The 18,862-nt window shown below is 41.3% G+C and overlaps 1 protein-coding gene across 2 annotated transcripts in view; it reads right to left on the bottom strand.

The window, feature by feature from the left end:
- Positions 1–17,085, bottom strand: part of Dhx9 (DExH-box helicase 9) — a 36,756-nt gene extending 19,671 nt beyond the window's left edge. The window contains exons 1-7 of one of the 2 annotated variants that reach the window (XM_041663038.1): positions 16,947–17,085; positions 12,185–12,317; positions 11,057–11,197; positions 6,077–6,191; positions 5,044–5,162; positions 4,430–4,578; positions 2,059–2,105 (exon numbers count right to left, since the gene is read on the bottom strand). In XM_041663038.1, coding sequence (XP_041518972.1) covers positions 2,059–2,105; positions 4,430–4,578; positions 5,044–5,162; positions 6,077–6,191; positions 11,057–11,197; positions 12,185–12,295 — 682 coding nt within the window. In that variant the 5' untranslated portion in view covers positions 12,296–12,317; positions 16,947–17,085. The remainder of the gene's footprint in view (positions 1–2,058; positions 2,106–4,429; positions 4,579–5,043; positions 5,163–6,076; positions 6,192–11,056; positions 11,198–12,184; positions 12,318–16,946) is intronic. The other variant, XM_041663039.1, reaches the window with a different exon arrangement.
- Positions 17,086–18,862: the final 1,777 nt, after the last annotated feature.

The following is an 18,862-nucleotide window of genomic DNA, read 5'->3' as shown; positions in this document are numbered from 1 at the left end:
TAAATTTAAGCATGTGTTAAATTACATTAAGAATTCAGAAATACAATTCAAGACATTCCTTTAAATCTTCTGATCAAATAATCTGAACCACTATTATGTATGGTATAATTATTTACAGTTAACACTATGGCAGTAAAAAAAATGTACGGGTATCTTTCTATCCTCAAACCTTAAGTCTTAATCTTTTTTAAAAAAAGATTTATTTATTATGTATACAGTGTTGTGCCTGCATGCCAGAGAGGGCACCGTATCTCATTACTGATGGTTATGAGCCACCATGTAGTTTCTGGGAATTGAACTCAGGACCTCTGGAAGAGCAGCCAGTTAACCTAGAGCCCCCTAAGCCTTATTGCCGAAGAATTAATATAAGTACCATCTCAGCCTTTCTATCATCTACTATGGATGAGTTTATCCTTTGTTTTCCTAAGGTTAGGGGCTTTCTCATGGTTTCTCTCTGGTTGTTTTTGAGTGTCTCATGTAGTCATGGCATAATTTCCAACATTCTATGTAGTAAAAGGTAACTTTTAACTGTTTTTGTTAAAGACAAGGGTCTCATGTAGTCCTGAATGTGGCTACTCACTATGTAGGATGGGCAGGTCTCAAACCGGCCCCAATACCCCGAACACATTTCTGATTCTCCTGCCTCATCTTGCAGTGCGCCATGCCACCTTACCTAGCTTGTGTGGTACTTGAGCCAGAAATAAATGCAAACAATCACCAAGTAAGTTAAAAGCCCAGCCCCCATGCCTCTTTAAAACTTGCTTTTGGGTTTGTTTTGAACAAAAGGCTTAATTTGGAGCCTTCTGAATATAATCTTATTACCATTGAGACCCAAAGAAAAAGACCATTATTTAACAGAATGCTGATAGCTAGAGTTCCAGGGACTTTGGTTCACAGTTGTTTCAATGTACAGGATACTGAATCAATAATCCTATAAGTAAGCAATCTACCAAAGAATTTGCTTATCTCCTAAATCCACAAATTTACCTATTGGCTCTATTTAACCTTTGGTATTTTGTTATTTTAAAACAAGGTTTTTCTGTCTTATACAAGACTGGAACTTAGAGGCTGCCCTCCTACATTAACACACAGAATGCAGGTCCCACCACCATTCCTAGCTACATGATTCTCAAATGCAATAGCTTATTGCTTTTTATTACCCAATCCAGCCCATTAAATTCCATTTCGCTACTTAAAACTTCAACTGTAAACATCCTTCATGATCTGACTACTAAAATATTACACAAGCATCTTTTGCATACATGGTTTAGGAGATTTACACCTGTGTTGAATTCCAGTAATATCCTACAATGTTAATATTATAGGTATCATGGTACCTAAAACCTGCTGTTTCAGATAGGTTTCTCTGGCATTATTATAAGGTGACCAACTATTTTGGTAACTGTCAAGTCTAAAAGGCTACCAATTTTATAAATGAAACTCCTATAAAAGGAAATCTACATCACTTAAGGAAACAGACAAATACAAGCAGGCTTGTTTTTGTGCCTAGGTGTAAGGCGCTTCATATCTAGACTGTTAATTTCATCATCTGTTTATATGATGCATAATGGTATCCACAGTACACCTCCTACCCTCAACTTTCTCTAGTCTAACTTCTTCCACTCTATAACCATAACTCAAATTACTAGGCATGAAGGCCGGGCGGTGGTGGCGCAAGCCTTTAATCCCAGCACTCGGGAGGCAGAGGCAGGCGGATCTCTGTGAGTTTGAGACCAGCCTGGTCTACAAGAGCTAGTTCCAGGACAGGCTCCAAAACCACATTGAAACCCTGACTCGAAAAAAAAAAAAAAAAAATTACTAGGCATGAAATTTAAATACCTAGCTCCCACGTTAGTATACAGTATCAATAACTCTCAAAATCCCGTGTTACTCTCCAATTCTTTCCCATTAATGAATAGTTCAATTTTTCAATGTAATAGGCTAAAACTAACTTCTCTATAGTGTTGTATGTTCTTTCAAAGTAGCTCAAGACTTTATAATGTGAAAATATCTTCACTGCAAAAACTTTATGAGTAGTTTAAAAGGAATTACACTTACTTCTGCCCAGCTGCTTGATATAAATGGTCATTTCTGCAATAAAGCTCCTGTAACAACATATACAAACAAGGTTAGAAATTTATCTCTCTAAGTTACTAACTCCATATCTACCTAGTCAGGGAGGTTTTCCAACTGCATTCAATAAAAATTATAGCAAAAAAACATTCTGAACATTTCTGTCCAATCCTAGAACAAAAAGTATATAAACTGCAAATATGTATGACATTAGTTATTAACAGCTGGAGTTTTCTTTCATGAAAAGAAAATGTTACATTTTTAGATTATTATAGATTTACTTATTTTTATTCCAAGGTTAGAATCTGAGTATGAGAATGCTTTCAATAAAAAAAAATTATTTGTTTAGCTTGTAGCTAAGTAAGAAAAAGACCAAACTCTTCAAATTACATATATATATATACTAGTTACAACCTGTTAGGGCAAGTTCATACATGCAAGCACTATATACCAGTAGCTCCTGTGGCAGAGTCCTGATTACATATAGCTGCAAGAAGTCCTTGGTGACAAAAAAAAAATATTTTAGCCTACTTTTAGGTATTTAAACCAGGGCCTAGAGAACAAAAGTCATTTTTTACATTACAGCTAAAACTGCTAGCAGGTTCTAAGGAATAAATTTAGATTTTTAGCAAAAGTATGCTGGTCCTTCACTGCTCGTACATTCAAACTTGACTTTGTGCTGTGAACAAAAGGTTAGGTGAAGCTTAGGGAAAAAAAATGTTAGTCTCCTTCCTAAACTTCTTTGTCAACTGACCTTCAGGTACAAGGGCTTCAAGGGGTCAAAGGCCACTGGCTTTCAGGGGAACAACATCCACCCTTTCATTAATGACACCGATGACAGTATGTTTCTCAGCCAGGCTTAAAGTCAGCACTCAATCTCATTCTCCTCCACCTAGGGGGGAACAGCAACACCAGAAATCAGTTTACAATAGTTTCCCATGTGATTGCTTAGTTCAGCCTAAGCATCAGCACATGTGTATATGAACACAAACCTCTGGTGTTGCTGTCTGTTATGCCTTTCAATAAAGGACATACAAGGAGCAATGTGTCCCAGCTCCAACTGTCTGCCTCTTACATTGTCTTGTCCTGAATTCTTTGCTTTTACATCAGAAATCAGTAAGATACTGAAATCAAGCTTTTTGGCAGCAATTCAGTTAAGTTTTAGGCACAATTATGTATATAATAATAATAGTAATAATAATGTTAAAACATTATTATTAATGCTGGGAATTTGAACTCTAGGCCTCAAGCAAACTATGGAGATGCTCCACCTGAGCTCTATCACCAGCATTTCCAATTATTATTACAAAGAAAAACCACCAGGAGCTGGCAAGTCCAATAAGTTACACATAAAGCATTAAAAATTGTTATAGTCTGTTTTGTTTTTTATCTGATAACAAAATGAAAATAATGATACCAAGCATATAGTATTTGAGAATTCAGGACTGAACAAAGCAGTAGGAAGCAGGAGGAGCCATGCTCTGATCATTTTGAGTATGCGGTCAATTTTTGTTTTTGTTTTTTTGTATGTAATGATAATTTTAGGGTTGCTATTTGCACCCAAGGGAGAACACTTTGATTTAAGAAAAATGTTTTAAATTTATTTTGGATAATTTAATTTTTTTATAATGAAAGACAGCAAATCCAATTAAGACATTTTCCAAAACTGCTTCCTTTCTCTTGCAATAAAAATATAGTGCCTCCCTGAAGAATCTAATCTGTATGAGCCTTCCTGGGAGTAATAAGTACTACACCCTGGAATGCTCTTAGGAAGAACATCAAGCAGGCTGAGAAACATACGGTCACATATCTTCCCTTACATTCAGTTTTATAAACTTAACAGGAAAAAAAGAATTCTAATTTAAGTCACATATAAAACCTTCGCGATCCTTCGACTTCATGGTATTCAAGAAACAGGATTCTTTAAAGAGCTGCCAACATCAAACTCAAGTCAAATTTGGATACAGACGAAATACAATCTACTAAAACAACAAAACATACCAGAACCATTTCAAGTATTAAAGCTATCTATCTCCAATGAAACTACACCAAACAAAATCACCTCTGACCATCGGATTAGGTCAACTAACAAATCGCCAGTAGATGTTAAGGCCTTAGGCCTCAGCCAAATGATAATCTTAAAAGTCTAGCAACAGACTTTTATAGGACTTCTTATACAACAGCATTACATTCTTAAGTGAAAACTATGGCAACTACAAGTCAGTAATTCTTATATATATTTATCTTTTTACAATTCACTGCTGATGCATACAATAAACTGGGTAACATTTGGTTAAAACATAAACAGCCAAACAACCTTAACTTCTTTACAAAGAAAATAGTGAAACAAGCAAACCTGTTGTGATCGGGACCCACTTGGGTGTACTTATATTCTCCTTGGATCTTTTCTTTTTGGAAATACTGGTTCAAGCGAGCCTTAGCATTTTCCAATGTCCAGTTTCCATGAAGCCCAGCATTTAAGTCCACTTCTTCTGACTCTAGAGTCTGTGGAATCAATGATGATTAAATTTGGCTGCACTACTTATCAGTACTTAAGGTACAATAACAAGTAACATCTCTTTTCCAATACAAAAACCAGGTTTTGTTTTTGTAGTGCTGAGATCCAGGGTCTTGTGCACGACTAGACAAGTACTTATGTCACTGAACTATCCAAAACCCTTATTTTTGAGAAAAGACATAGGAATTCTAAAATTCCTATGTTCTTGGAACTGTCACTCAGGCTGGCCTTGAAAGTCATTCCCTTTCTACTGCTGGACTACAAGCAGGTTAGTACTAGCAACCATTAAAAACGGCTTTTAAGCTATGGCCACTGGATCAAGATACCGTCTCAAAAATATTAACAGAAAACCCAATAATTAATTATATTATGAATTTGTGGAGATATTCAACCCTGCTGTGAATTCTACCCCAAATCCTATTTTCAAGGATGTGACATCGTAAGAGCCTTACCGCTTGCACTTCTTGTTCCTCCTTTCTTGAGTAGTAGTCTTTTAAATTGGCTCCTCTGTCCCAGGTGGGTCCAGGAGAACCATAGCCAGATGAAGACTCTACTCCAGAATTATTCTCTGCTAAAAAATAAAATAAATAAATAAAACAAAATAAAATCACTCTTTTAACTAAAAAGAAATTTTAATTATTTTAAAGAACACTCCTAAAAAAATTTTGTCATTTTGTGTTTGGGCACACATTTTCAGTAATGTGGAAGGGCACCTGATGAATCAGGACTATCTTAAAAATTTTAAGGACTATCTTAAAAATTTTAAGTAACTGACAACCCAATCCAGTTCATTTCTTTGATTGTCTATGCCTATGCATGTGGAAATGATAGTATAATCTCCAAGAAACAGTAAATAAGCTCTCTGATGATTAATTAATGGAACTGTTGACTAAATCCTCTAGCAGGAATTGTCTGTTAGAGAATGTCTTGGCTAAGTTAGTAATAGTGAAAATTCACCGCTCTGTTTTTGCAAGGTCACCAGCTGCTTTCTGCTTTAATCTCCTCCCTCCTTGAAATCTGTCATGATGGACTGTGACCCATAATAAACCCATCATATCCTCCCTTGAACTGCTTTCATCTGGGTGGTTTTTCTCACAAGCAAGTACATTAAAAGCTGGCCTGGCCAACTTGCCCAATCTGTTTCTGCCCATATTGGATGCTAGTTGATTTAGAACACATCCTCGGGCATGGTAGTCTCTCTGTCCTAGGTACTAATATATATTCTTGGCTTTTGTTGTTGTTTGTTTTCAGACAGGCTTTGATGTAGCTTAGGGGCCTGTCCAGGAACTCACTCTGTAGACCAGGCTGACCTCGAACTCAGATTAGCCTGCCTCTGCTGAAATTAAAGGCATGAGACTACTACCCATAATGTATTTTTAATGTAGATTTGTTTTTTAAACTAAGAATAAAACTCTCCAAATAGACATGAACAACCATAATAGTGTTATTCTCAGTCAAGTGCAGATATTCAAGTCTCTTTCTTACCTGCTTTGAGAGCCAGATGTGGAGGAAGTGGTCCTCCCATGGGTGGTGGTGCACCTTCTCCAGTACTTGCTGTGCTATCAGATGTGTCCGTAAGTATGGGTGGGGGTGGTACAATCTGTACAAGGAAATGTCAACAGTCAGTGCTTTGTTTTGGCTTTTTTTGTGTGTGTGTGTGTGGAACTAGAAGTCTCTTTCAAGACTCAAAAGATGCCATATATTAAAGATCCTTTCCAACAGTATTTTCCCTATTTCTTAGAGACAGCTTCATGTAATTTAAGCGTATACCAAACTCTTACATAACCCATCCCCACTTGCTGAAAGTAAGTCTTGCTATAACCTGTCTTTCTCCATTGGTGTTTGTTTCCTCAACATCTGACCACTTAAGGATGTCCAACTATTATACATCCTTAACAGGAAATAACACTACCCTCAAGAATTCAAAGCTAATCTGGGCAATGGTGGCATGTCTTTAATCCAGCACTTGAGAGAGGCAGAGGCAGGGGATCTCTATGACTAGTTCAAAGTCAGTCTGGTCTAGAGCTAGTTCCAGAACAGTTAAGACTGCTACAGAGAAACCCTGCTTTAAAAAAAGAGTGAGAAAAGAAAGCAGCTGGGAATAGTGGTATATGTGCTTAATTCCAGAAGTGGGGAGGAAGAGGCAAATTTTTGCAGAATATATTATGAGATCCTATCTTATTAAAAAGCATTAGATAAAATTTCTGGTGCCAAATATGGTTAAGCATTCCTTCAACAGGAAGGCAGGATTCAGAGGTTAGCTGTAAATTTGAAGCCATCACAACTTAAAAGTTAAGGACGGCAAAGGCTAGTGAAATAATCTCTATAATATAAGTGTGCGACATGGTGGCACACAATTTTAGTCCCAGCACTCAGGAGGCAGGTGGATCCATGTGAGTTCCAGGAGCTGTAAGATACATAGTGAAACCTTGCCTTTCTTATATAGTAACAGAAGTATTTAACATTACGATAAATGCCATTTTTAAGGCAAGACCTATGTTATCAGAATTACCCACTCCAGGCAATTTCTCTACCTGAGCCTACTAAGTGCTAGAACTTTAATAAAGTTAAAAGATTCATGTGTTCAAATTTCTGTTTATACAGTTAATTACATAGTATACCTTTTTTCATGACAGTCTTACACTAAGGCAACTGGGAGTTTGAACATCAGTAAGATTACTGTTTGGGTGGAAGCATCACCCAAGCCACTGGCATCCATTTATTCAAAGTGTCTGGGGATGTGGTGGCACATGCCTTTAATCCCAGCACTGGAAGGCAGAGGCAGGCAGGAATTAAATCCCTGTGAATTCGAGACCAGCCTGTTCTACAGAGTTCCAGAACAGACTCTACACAGAGAAACCGTGCCTCGAAAAACAACGAGTCTGAAATGTTTGGGTAGAAGTTCCATTCCAAGCCCTGTCTCCTGGGAGTTGTCTGATTCTAGACCCCACCAAAGAGAGGGCCCGCCAAATGATGACCCCTCCCCAGAGACTAAGACCACTCCCACAGCACCCCAGAACAAAGATGTGGGGTTTTTTGGTCTTTCCCAGTCTCCTCTCTGGGGTGCTGGAAAGCCATATGGGAGTACTAGTATCCATTAAACCTGGACCTTTTTCTAATTCGGATTGATTTGGTCCGATTCGGATTATTGTGTCAGCAAAGAGGCTTATTGGGGTGCAGAAACCTTTTGATTACTAGTGTGAATTTGCTCTTACCATTTTTTTTTGGGGGGGGGGGGGGGTGTGTTTCGAGACAGGGTTTCTCTGTGGCTTTGGAGCCTGTCCAGGAACTAGCTCCTGTAGCTCAGGCTGGCCTTGAACTCACAAAGATCTGCCTGCCTCTTACTGTTACCATTTTTTTTCAAATATTTATTTATTATGTATACAATATTCTGTCTGTGGTGCAGGCCAGAGGAGGGTACCAGACCTCATTAGATGGTTGTGAGCCACCATGTGGTTGCTGGGAATTGAACTCAGGACCTTTGGAAGAGCAGGCAATGCTCTTAACCTCTGAGCCATCTCTCCAGCCCCTATTGTTACCATTTTTTAAGATAGCCTAGACAATACCCTAGACAGCCTGAAACTTGTCGTGTAGTCTACATCTTGCTTCTTGTCTTAGAAGTGCCAATATCATAGACTTGAACCATCGAGTCCAGCTTGTTTTCATTTTTTAACTGAGAAATAGTTTTCTTAATACTATTAGAAGCTGTTTAATTCCAGCACTTTGGAGATAGTGGGAGGCAGATCTTTGAGTTCAAGGCCAGTCTGGTCTATATAGTAAAACAGGCTAGAAAGGACTACATACTAAGATCTTTTCTCAAATATTAAAAAAAAAAAAAACAACCAAACCCAACTACACAATAGAATTGGGAGGGTCAATGAAACAAATTTAAGTAAAGACACTTGCTAGTCTGGAATGCCTGGCTGCATTTCTTTACTTCACTTAAAGCACTATTGTTTGCAAATCAGGTACTATGGCGCATGCCTGTAATCTCAGCATTTGGAGGGGTGGAAGCAGGGGGATTAAAAAGTAGGGGCAAAGGGCTGGAGAGATGGCTCAGTGGTTAAGAACTCTGATTATTCTTCCAGAGGACTCAATTCCCAACAACCACATGGCAGCTTACAACTGCCTGAAAGTCCAGTCCCAGGGGATCTGACACCTTCACACGGATTCACATAAAATAAAGTTAAATAAATAATTTTAAAAAAAAGTAGAGGCAGAGCCAGGCGGTGATGGTACATGCCTTTATTCCCAGTGCTCGATAGGCAGAGAAGCAAGTGGATCTCTGTGAGTTCGAGGCCAGTTTGGTCTACAAGAGCTAGTGCTATTATGTCTCAAAACCACCCACCACACACAAAAAGTAGAGGCAGAACTACTTACGTCAACCAAGTCAACCCTGGTTACATAGTCATTCTAGGATATTTAAGAGCCTGTCCCTGAGAAGTTTTCAAAATGCTTTTAACGTTAAGTCTGAAAATTTAGCTTCATGAGCAAAATTTGCAAACATATTAAGGGAGATAACTCGTAAACTAGGTACAAGACAAACTTCTGAAACTTATTCTATACAAAGATACCACCGTTCATTAGAGAACAATATAGGGGCCAGAGAGGTAGTTCAGTGGTTAAGAGAACCTGCTGCTCATGCAGAGAACCAGGACTTTGTTCCTAGTATAACTCCTGTTCCAGATCTGCTGTCTTCTGACCTGTGGGTACTAGGCATGCACACTTAAGCCAAACATAAAACCCTTAAAATAAATATTTAAAAATTAAAAAGCACAATAACTCCGACAATGGTGGTTAATCCCAACACTCAGGGTAGAGGTGAACCTCTGAGTTTGAGGCCAGTCTGGCTCTAGGATGGACCGGGCTATACACAAAAACAAAAAACCCTGTCCTGAAAAGCAAAACAAAGCAAAAAAAAAGGGGGTGGAGGCACAATATAGCCTGCTGGACCTCATGTCCCAAGTCTGGAGACCCAGGCAAAAAGATCTAAAGGCCAGTCTTGGCCAGAGACCCAACTTCAAATAATTTTTTTTAAAAATGAGTATAAGACACCCTCAGTCTGCCTTGTGGTGGTGGTACACGCCTTTAATCCCAGCACTTGAGAGACAGAGACAGGCAGATCTCTGTGAGTTCAATGCCAGCCTGGTATATGTAATGAGTTCTATTTTTTTTTTAAATATTTATTTATTTATTATGTATACAATATTCTGTCTGTATGCCTGAAGGCCAGAAGAGGGCACCAGACCTCTTTACAGATGGTTGTAAGCCACCATGTGGTTGCTGGGAATTGAACTCAGGACCTTTGGAAGAGCAGGCAATGCTCTTAACCACTGAGCCATCTCTCCAGCCCCTGTAATGAGTTCTAATAATAAAATCCTCGATCTGGAGAAATGCCTCCGCAGTTAAAAGCACTGGCTACTCTTCAGGTCCTGAGTTCAATTTCCAGCAACCACGTGGTGGCTCACAACTATCTGTAAGGACATCTGGCGCCCTCTTCTGGCCTGCAGGCATACATGCAAACAGAATATTATATTCATAAAAAGAAAAAAATCCTGTCTTCATTAAAAAAATTTTAGGCAGCCTGGAATATGTAACATGCATCTTTATAAGGAAAAAAAAGGATTAAGACAATCTTAGAACTGAATTTCAGGAACTGACACCTGAAATTGTGGCTTCTGGAGCTCAAGGTTAGGGTGCTTTAGAAAGATATACAAGGAAAAGGCCTTCCAAAACACTTACCTATCCTATCCCCCAAAATCTCACAACCTGAGATTAGCAATACCATGGGATTAGAAATGAGATGTTGGCTGGGAATAGATGTAAGCTTTTAATCCCAATAGTTAGGAAGCAGAGGCAGGCGGATATGTGAGTTGGAGGCCAGAATCATCTATCTACACAGTTGAGTTGCAGGACAGTCAGAGCTGTATAGACCCTGTCTTGAAAAAAACTAAAGGGGAGGGGTATGAGAGACTGGCACCTAGATACACCATCACCTATAAGAGCACTCAAAGCCTCGATGGTGCTATCTCCCAATAAAACACCTATTCTGAAAATACCAAGTTTTTGAAACAAACACTAACTTCTTATATCCATCCTACTAAGCATTGTACCTTAGTAATACATAAGTTGTAAGTACTGGCTGTTTATACTCTTCTGGGGGCATATCTGACTGGCCATGTGTCCAACAACTGTTTATTGCCTGCATGGATAAATGTCAAAATTCACAATTCAAGGTATGGTTTCTAATGAGTATGTATCAGTTCTACACCATTTCAGATAGAACAAATCTCAACATGTGTTAAAGTTTCTAAAACTTACTGCATTTTTGCATAATCACTATACTCATGATAGCCCTGCAAACAATGTCCACTCACCTGTAAATCAGTCTTGTGTTAATTTGAACCCAGAGAAACGTGAAAGCAGACATAAAGACAGCTCAAGTTCTTGGCCATAAATACTTACCCCAACCGCTGGAACTTCTTCACTCTTTACTTCATTTATTCGAACCAAATAGTTGACAAAGTCTCTGGCAGCATTGCTCTGTGCATCTTTTTTATTGGTGGAATTGCCCATACCAGCATAATTAAACCCTTCTACTCGAACCTTTAAGATTCAAGGGGAAAAAAGTTGAATTAAACCTTGGTAATTCTAGAATTAAAAAAAATAATTATTCATTAAATGGCCCATCAAGATAAAGCATGAACAGCTAGCTACTTTAAACATGCATTTAAGCATACTTTTAGCACACCCATGCAACACTGAATTTTACTAAAAACATGGAATTGTACTTTTCGCTGATATGCTGATCCAATAGTATCAATTGAAGTGGCTCAGATTCCCACAATAAACTATTTTAAGGTTGGGTTTCTTTTCAGTTTTCTCTCTGTAGCCCTGGCTGTCCTGGAATTCACTCTGTAGACCAGACAGGCAGGCCTCGAATTCCTAGTTTCTCCTGCCTCCATCTCTGTCTCCTGAGTGCTGGTAACCTCAATGGGACAGTGCTTTGCCTAGTCAGGCCTTAAGTGCCATTCCCATCACAATCAAAATGTGCCCCCCACACAGCAAGGTAACTCAGCAAGGGCATTTGCCTCCAATGTGAGGACCTAAATTAGATCCTTGAGACTTGTACAGAAAGAAAAACAGACCCTCACAAGTTTTACTTTTATATGTCTGTATGCACACACAATCATGTAACACAGTGATTTTATAAAAACTAAAAAAAGCTCTCTTCTTTTAAATACTTTCTTTCTCTAAAAGAGAAGCCAGGTATGGTGTTCACCTTTAATCACAGCACTTGTGAGGCAGTTGAGCCTGAAGCCAGCCTCATCTACAAAGTTAAGAGGCCAGCCAGAGATCGAGAAGTAAAACTGTTCCGTGCCCTCTCAAACAAAAATAAAGTTATTAAGACTACAAGCACTTATCTTCTGAACTTACAAGCATCGAAGTTGTTTTGGGAGCATCAGAATAATTTTTCTAGTAAGCAGTCAAGTCAAAATAATTTTTCCTAACCTGCAACAGCTTAGCCTTTCCAAACAAACATTCCTTTATATAACAAATGAAAGCATACAAATATATTGTATTCTTTAGTACCTCACACATGAATTTCTGTCTGTTTTTGTTTCCTACTGCTCTAATTTCATAGGCAGGGGTCATCTTCCTTTTGCCACACCAGGCATACAGAAAATTTTTAATGTCACCCATGATTCAGGTGTCTTCTTCACACCTAAAAAACAAGTTAAAATGTTATGATAGCAAAACCCCAAAATAAATAAACCACTATAATCTAGGACAAGAATAAGGTATTCTATCACAATACTACTAGAACTTACCTGGTAAGAAAATTGATTTATGTTGGGAAGCCTATGGCGTGTGGTTAAAAAAGACACAAGTTGCGAGTTACACACACACACCCAATAATTATCGCTGTAGGCCAATTTTTAACCTCAAACTTTTTTTCTTTGTTTTTAGAGACAGGGTTTCTCTGTAGCATTGGCTGTCCTAGAACTCATTTTGTAGATCAAGTTGGCCTTGAGGTCAGAGAGAGCCTCTGCCTTCCAAGTGCTGGGATTAAAGGTGCTCACCACCACCATCCAGACTTGGCAAACATTTTATGCAGCGTCCTACACTCTACAATAGGTATCTTATATGCCATGTGGTGACTGGCAATCTTCTTTGGCTTTCAATTTCAAGGGATCTGACATCTGGCTGTACCTGGTATCCAACTGGTGGTACCCAAACATGCAGAATATTGATACACACAAAGTAAACACAACTTTTTTTTTGAGACAGGTTTCTCTGTGTAACAGCCCTAGCTGTCTTGTAGACCAGGCTGGCCTTGACTCACCAGAGATCTGCCTGCCTGAGTGCTGGGTGGAATGGAATTAAAGGTGTGCATCACCACTACCCAGCTAAAACTAAAGTTTTGTTTTAAAAAAAAAAAAAAGAAAGAAAATCTAAGTAAAAGTTCCACGTGACTCATGGTAAAAGCCTAAACTGAAACCCAAATTCACCAGACTAAGAAACAGCACCGCACGAAGGCACACTAAAGATGTGGTGGGTCACGTATAATTTTAACACTTAGTAAGCTTCACGTGAAGATGGATAAGAATGAAGGCATGCTTGAGGTTGCATGCAGCACTCTCAGCAAACTAAAAACAAAACCAAACAAAATTACAAAAATAACCAACAATTCCGAAGGTACAGGATACATACATTAATGAAGTCAATTAAGCCTTCAATTTGACATGTAGCCTAAGCTAAGTTTAACCTCCCATAAAAATGAGTCAAAGATTTTTTTTCTTAAAGGCATATTAATAATGGGGAGAGGTGGGCAGTTCTGAGTTAAAGGCCATCCTAATTTACATAACCAGTTCCAAGCCACCCAAGATTACATAGTGAGACCATGTCAAAAACAAAGCCCAAATACAAAACAAAAACCCTCCCGGGCAAACAGGAGAGATGGTTAGGTGGTTTTAGAGCATTATTTCCTCTGACAGAGGACCCAGATTTATTTCCCACACAAGGTGGTTTACAATCATTCTTAACTCTAGTTCAAGGGATCCAATGCCCTCTTCTAGCAAATGATACATCTACATAACATGCCAACAAAATACTCATGCACAGAAAAAAAACAAAACCAAATTTAGAATGGGTAGGGGAGATTGATTACTATAGTAGGCTGCAAGGCACCTACAATAAATCTACATCCAACAAATTTGACCCCAATATAAATGTATGAATTTGATTGTTGTCAGTTCAACTTTGATCAAGCATTTGGTAAAGCAAATGGCATACTCCAGAAAATTTAAGACAATGAAGAGTACTTCCAAGGTGGGGTGTGGTACTGGCCCATGCTTCTAATCCAAGCACTTGGTGGGCAGAAGCTGGCAGATGTTGAGCTCAAGGCCAACCTGTTTTTCTAAGTTCCAGAAAGATGTCAAGAAACAGAGCCAGACCCAGCATCAAACAAGATACACAGTAGTCACTCTCCAAGGTCCATGGTATGACTAGGCAGTGGTATAAAGCTTTAAGAGGTAGGGCCTTCCATTCAAAGTAAGGCTTACCACAGAAGGAATACTTATACCCCATTACCCCCTACAAACTGGCAAAGACTTTGAACAGCAGCTTTATCCAACCCCTTAGGACTGTTATTGTTACCTCACCAGACAGGAGACCAATTCATTATCCTCTAAAAGCTGTAGAACCATTTCTTGTGTAGCTTTACCTTCCTACCTCTATCTCCCAAGTGTTGAGACTGTAATCTTATAATTTGATCGTGTGATCACTTCAGAAGAGCCTGGTAAATTGGCCGGGTCTACATAAAGGTCAAGGCTAAGGGGGAGGGAAATGGGAAACGGGGAGGACGCGGGCATTTTTTTCAACAACTAAAAAAAATAAAGAAAAAAAATACTATAAAAAAAGATCAAGGCTAGCCAGGGATGTACAGTGATATTCTATAGTTAAAATGCTGGTCTGGTCTATAGCAAAGGCCATAGAGAAAAACCTTGCCCAGAGACAGAGAGATAGGAAATTTTACAGGTAGTAGAGACCTGTCTCAAAAACACTTAATACTTTTGGACAGTAATGTCAAAACTAATGCCCTTTAAAAATAAAAGGTGTACAGGGTGGTGGTAGCCCACGCCTTTAATCCCAATAGTTATGGGGCAGAGGCAGGCAGCTCTTTAATTCAAGGTCAGGCAGGTGGCCTTGAATTAAGAAACCCTGTCTTAGCTGGGCGAAGGTGGCACACGCCTTTAATCCCAGCACTAGGGAGGCAGAAGCAGGCGGATCTCTGCTAGTTCCAGGACAGTCTCCAAAGCCACAGAGAAACCCTGTCTCGAAAAACCAAAAAAAAGGAAAAAAAAAGAAAAAAAAGAACCCTGTCTAAAACCAAGGAAATAAATTTTAAAAATAAAAAAATAAAAGGCCTAAGAAAGCACTGTGAGTTGGGCAGTGGTGGCACACGCCTTTAATCCCAGCATTCAGGAGGCAGAGGCTACTGAGTTCGAGAGTAGTTGGTCTACAAGAGCTAGTTCCAGGACAGGTTCCAAAGCTAGAGAAACCCTGACTCAGGAAAAAAAAAACAAATAAATAAAAGGCACTGTGGTACACACAATTCCTGACCTCCAGTCAGCGGCAGGAGAATCACAAACACAAAACAGAAAAGTATACAGTAAGTGTGTTAACAAGTTTTTATCCCTAGAAGCCCATTAATTCCAGAATATTTATGCTAATTTAAGTCGAAATAGATACATAGAGCCTTTAGTCTCCATTTTTTGTGTGTGTATGTATGTGGTTTGAGACAGGGTTTCTCTGTAACTTTGGAGTCTGTCCTGGAACTACTCACTCTGTAGACCAGGCTGGCCTCCAACTCAAGAGACTCAAGAGATCTGCTTGTCTCTGCCTCCTGAGTGCTGGGATTGAAGGCATGCAAGACTCCAAATTTTATCCAAGGAACATTCCTACCAAAACACTAATTTAGCATCTCAGTAAGAATTTTTCCAAAAAACGTATCCCAAGCCCATAAATAAATCCCCACCCACATTAATGGCACCAAGTAATTCAGTGTCACAATTTGGACATTCTGATCCGATCCCCAAAGATCTTCCACGGCTATCTTTTGTATCCTTAAATGGCTGCTGAGATTATCCTTAGAGGGTTTAGGAACTAGCTAATCCTTAAACTGTATACTGTACTGTTCTGTTTTAATTACTTTGAGCAGAGGGAACTTACAGCAAAGTGAGAAATGAGTGTGAAGAAGGGTCTGCCGGGAGGTGGTGGCGCACACCTTTAATTCCGGGAGGCAGAGACAAGCAGACTCTCAGAGTTCGAGGCCAGACTGGGTTACAGAGTTCCAGGAAGGCTCCAAAGCTACAGAGAAACCCTGACTCCGAGAAGGGGGAAAATGGTGAAGGGTTCCCCAGAAATAGCCACAATTTCTTTTACAGACTCAGAAAGCTACAAACAACTTCTCCCCTGACGAGAGAGCCTAGTAGGATGTCAAAATGTCAATCACCCCGGATGCAAGCCTCCTCCGCAACCCTGTTTTGGCTCCAGAACGTCTCCGATGGTCCTCGTTTCTCTCCAGCTCCTGTCGCTTGCCACCGCTACTTTGACAACTGCGATATTTCGAAATTCTTTTTCAATCTTCTACCCTAAAACAAATTCTTCCGTCTCCTTCGCCACCCTCAGGTCACGTGGCCAGACCTGCCTCTCGCGCCACCCCCCCCACCCCCCCCCCCGTCCCGGTCGATCTATGGCCGTAGGCTTCACAAATGCCTCTGCATCATCGGAGATGACACATTCTGCACCCCAAAGCCAGACTCAGACTCCGAGGAGCCGTTCCCGGCGACCGTTATCTAGAGTAGGGCGATCCCGTTGCACGGTCTCACTTAATCATGCAGACATTTTCCTACCAGCAGCTCCTCGTTCCGCCCCACCCGTGCTCGGCCACCCGTGCAGAGGAGGAGCTGCAGAGCACCCGTGTGTGCCGAAGCGGCGGGCCCTCCAGGGCTCTAGTGCCCCGGATGAGCGACCCGAGGGCCCGAGTGGCGTCGAGCCGCCATCACGACGGGCGACTCTGGGCACCGACACCCGTCGCGTGACAGGCCGATGGAGGACGCGGCCTTCGAGAACCGTCAACCCGAGGGAGGCAGACCGCGGCCTGGGGCCAGGGTCGCCGGCGAGTACGCCACGGCGGGCGAGCCCACGGCCCGTAATCCGGGCACCCGCCGCGCTGCCCCTCCCCCACCCGCCCGCCAGCGCCGCACAACAAAGCCACGGCGGAGCCGAGCAGGCCAGCATCGGCCGTCGGCCCCGAGCCCGCCTGGGGGCCGCCAAGCTGCTCACTTACCCTCCTCCACGGCTCCGTGCCCGAAAGCACAACCCTCTCAGGCGAGTTCGCAGCTCCAAGCTTCCACACAAACGGCGAAGGAACGCACCTCACCCCGCATGGAAGCAGCGGAGAAATGGCTCCGACCGCGGCACCGAGGAGGCGGAGTCAGCGAGTCACGCCTGCGCAGAAGGCGAACTCCTGAGCCAGCACGTCCGGGAGGGGCGGGGCTGCAGCCACTTCCGGCCGCCAAACCTGAGGTCGTGCGCTAGTTCTTCTGGCCTGGGCCTGCCATTTCCTGTCAGGTGCTGAGGGCCATTTTCAGGAAGTTGAGATCCTCTTGCTTTTCCCTTTGTGGAGGAGGCTGGCCTACAATCTAACGCTGTCTTCCCTTTCTCTCTTTCTGCCTTCCGGGTGCATATTTTACAGACCTGCCACCACGCCCGACGGGTTTCCTTTTTGATGGTTCTTTAACATATAGGTAGTGTTAATTACCAAAATTAATCCTTTCAGAAGTACACCCCCCCAAATAGCCATCTTAAAAATATGCCCAAGTATTTCCAGGTGCCATGAGTACGTTGAAATACAAGGTTCAAAATGTTTTGCTTCACCAAAATGCTGCAGGCAATGTACTGCTTGGTGGTGCACACGTTCAATCCCAGCACCCAGGAGGCAATCTAGCATACCTCCGTGAGTTCGAAAACAGCCTCTTCTACATGGCAAGTTCCGGGCCAGTGCTATACATAAGAAATACACATATGAAAACACTGTCTCAATAAATAAATAAATGCTGCAGGCAGCCAGGTTGAGTCCTAGGCTAGCCTGTTCCAGCTGAATGAAAGACTCAGCTGATGAAAATGGGCTTTTCTACGTCTTATAACGTCTTTCCTCAGGAGGTTGGCCCACGTGCAGATTACCACAGGTGGTGGTTACCTGGAAAATTCATTTGTATAAAAAAATCCCTAACTCCTTGGCTGGAGTTAAAGAGAGATGGCTCAGAGGTTAAAAGCACTTGCTCTCGTAGAGGACTAGGGTTCAATTCTCAGCACCCACATAGTGACTCACAACTGCCCAAAAATCTTAGCTCCAGGAGACTCAGCAGGTGCATGGTGCATATACATGCACGCAGGCAGGAGATTGATAAATAAAGTATAACAAATCTAAAAGGAGGAGGAATCTGGCTGGTTGCCAGGAGTGGTGGTGCAGGCCTTTCATTGTATCATAACGAAACCCAGTCTACCCTCCACAAAAAGGAAAACCTTAGCTCAAGATGCTTCCTCCTTTTTGCTCAACTCCCCCCCCCACTCCCCCACTCCGTTATCTCTCCTCTCAAATTCCTATCCCTTTGTTTAGCTTCAGGAGTAAAGCCTCCTTTGTATTTCATACTTTTTTGGTGGGCTCTTGTGTTTTTGAGGCTCTGAGGAGTAACCCACCACTAAACTAAGTCTCAAATCTAACATCCCCACCCTGTTTATCTGTTTATCATTAGTTTGTGCTAAACTAGCATACCCAGGCCCTGGATTCCATCTCCACCTGTGTCAACGAAATTACTGAAGAATGTGTTTAAACTTCCAGGGCCAGAGAGTGAAGGCGACTCTCGGCTGGCAGGTTGCCTAGTGTGCAGGGTCAATGGATCTGCACTCCAGCATTAGAGCACGTGGACATTTCGCTTCTGCTTACTTTCGCCAGGCCTTCCTCTATTTTAAGGACCTGTCACTTTCAGATTTTCAGGTAGTATTCTAAGGAAGGGCACCTGGGACAGCTTCTGCCTCTCAACGCAAAAGAATTTGGTTGAACATAAAATGCAGATAAATGACCCCAGGAGATCCCACTTCCAAACTTTCCAAAACCAGCAGGTGTCCGGAGAACTGTGCTGCCCATCAACAGGACTTCCTGCCCACTGTAAAACTGTGACCTTTCAGTGACCTTCCCACCCT

This window comes from Microtus oregoni, unplaced genomic scaffold (genome assembly GCF_018167655.1).
Source record: "Microtus oregoni isolate MIOR12 unplaced genomic scaffold, Mior012 000013F_ref0000133, whole genome shotgun sequence".
Classification (NCBI taxonomy): Eukaryota; Metazoa; Chordata; class Mammalia; order Rodentia; family Cricetidae; genus Microtus; species Microtus oregoni.
This window is presented reverse-complemented; position numbering and strand designations above follow the sequence as displayed.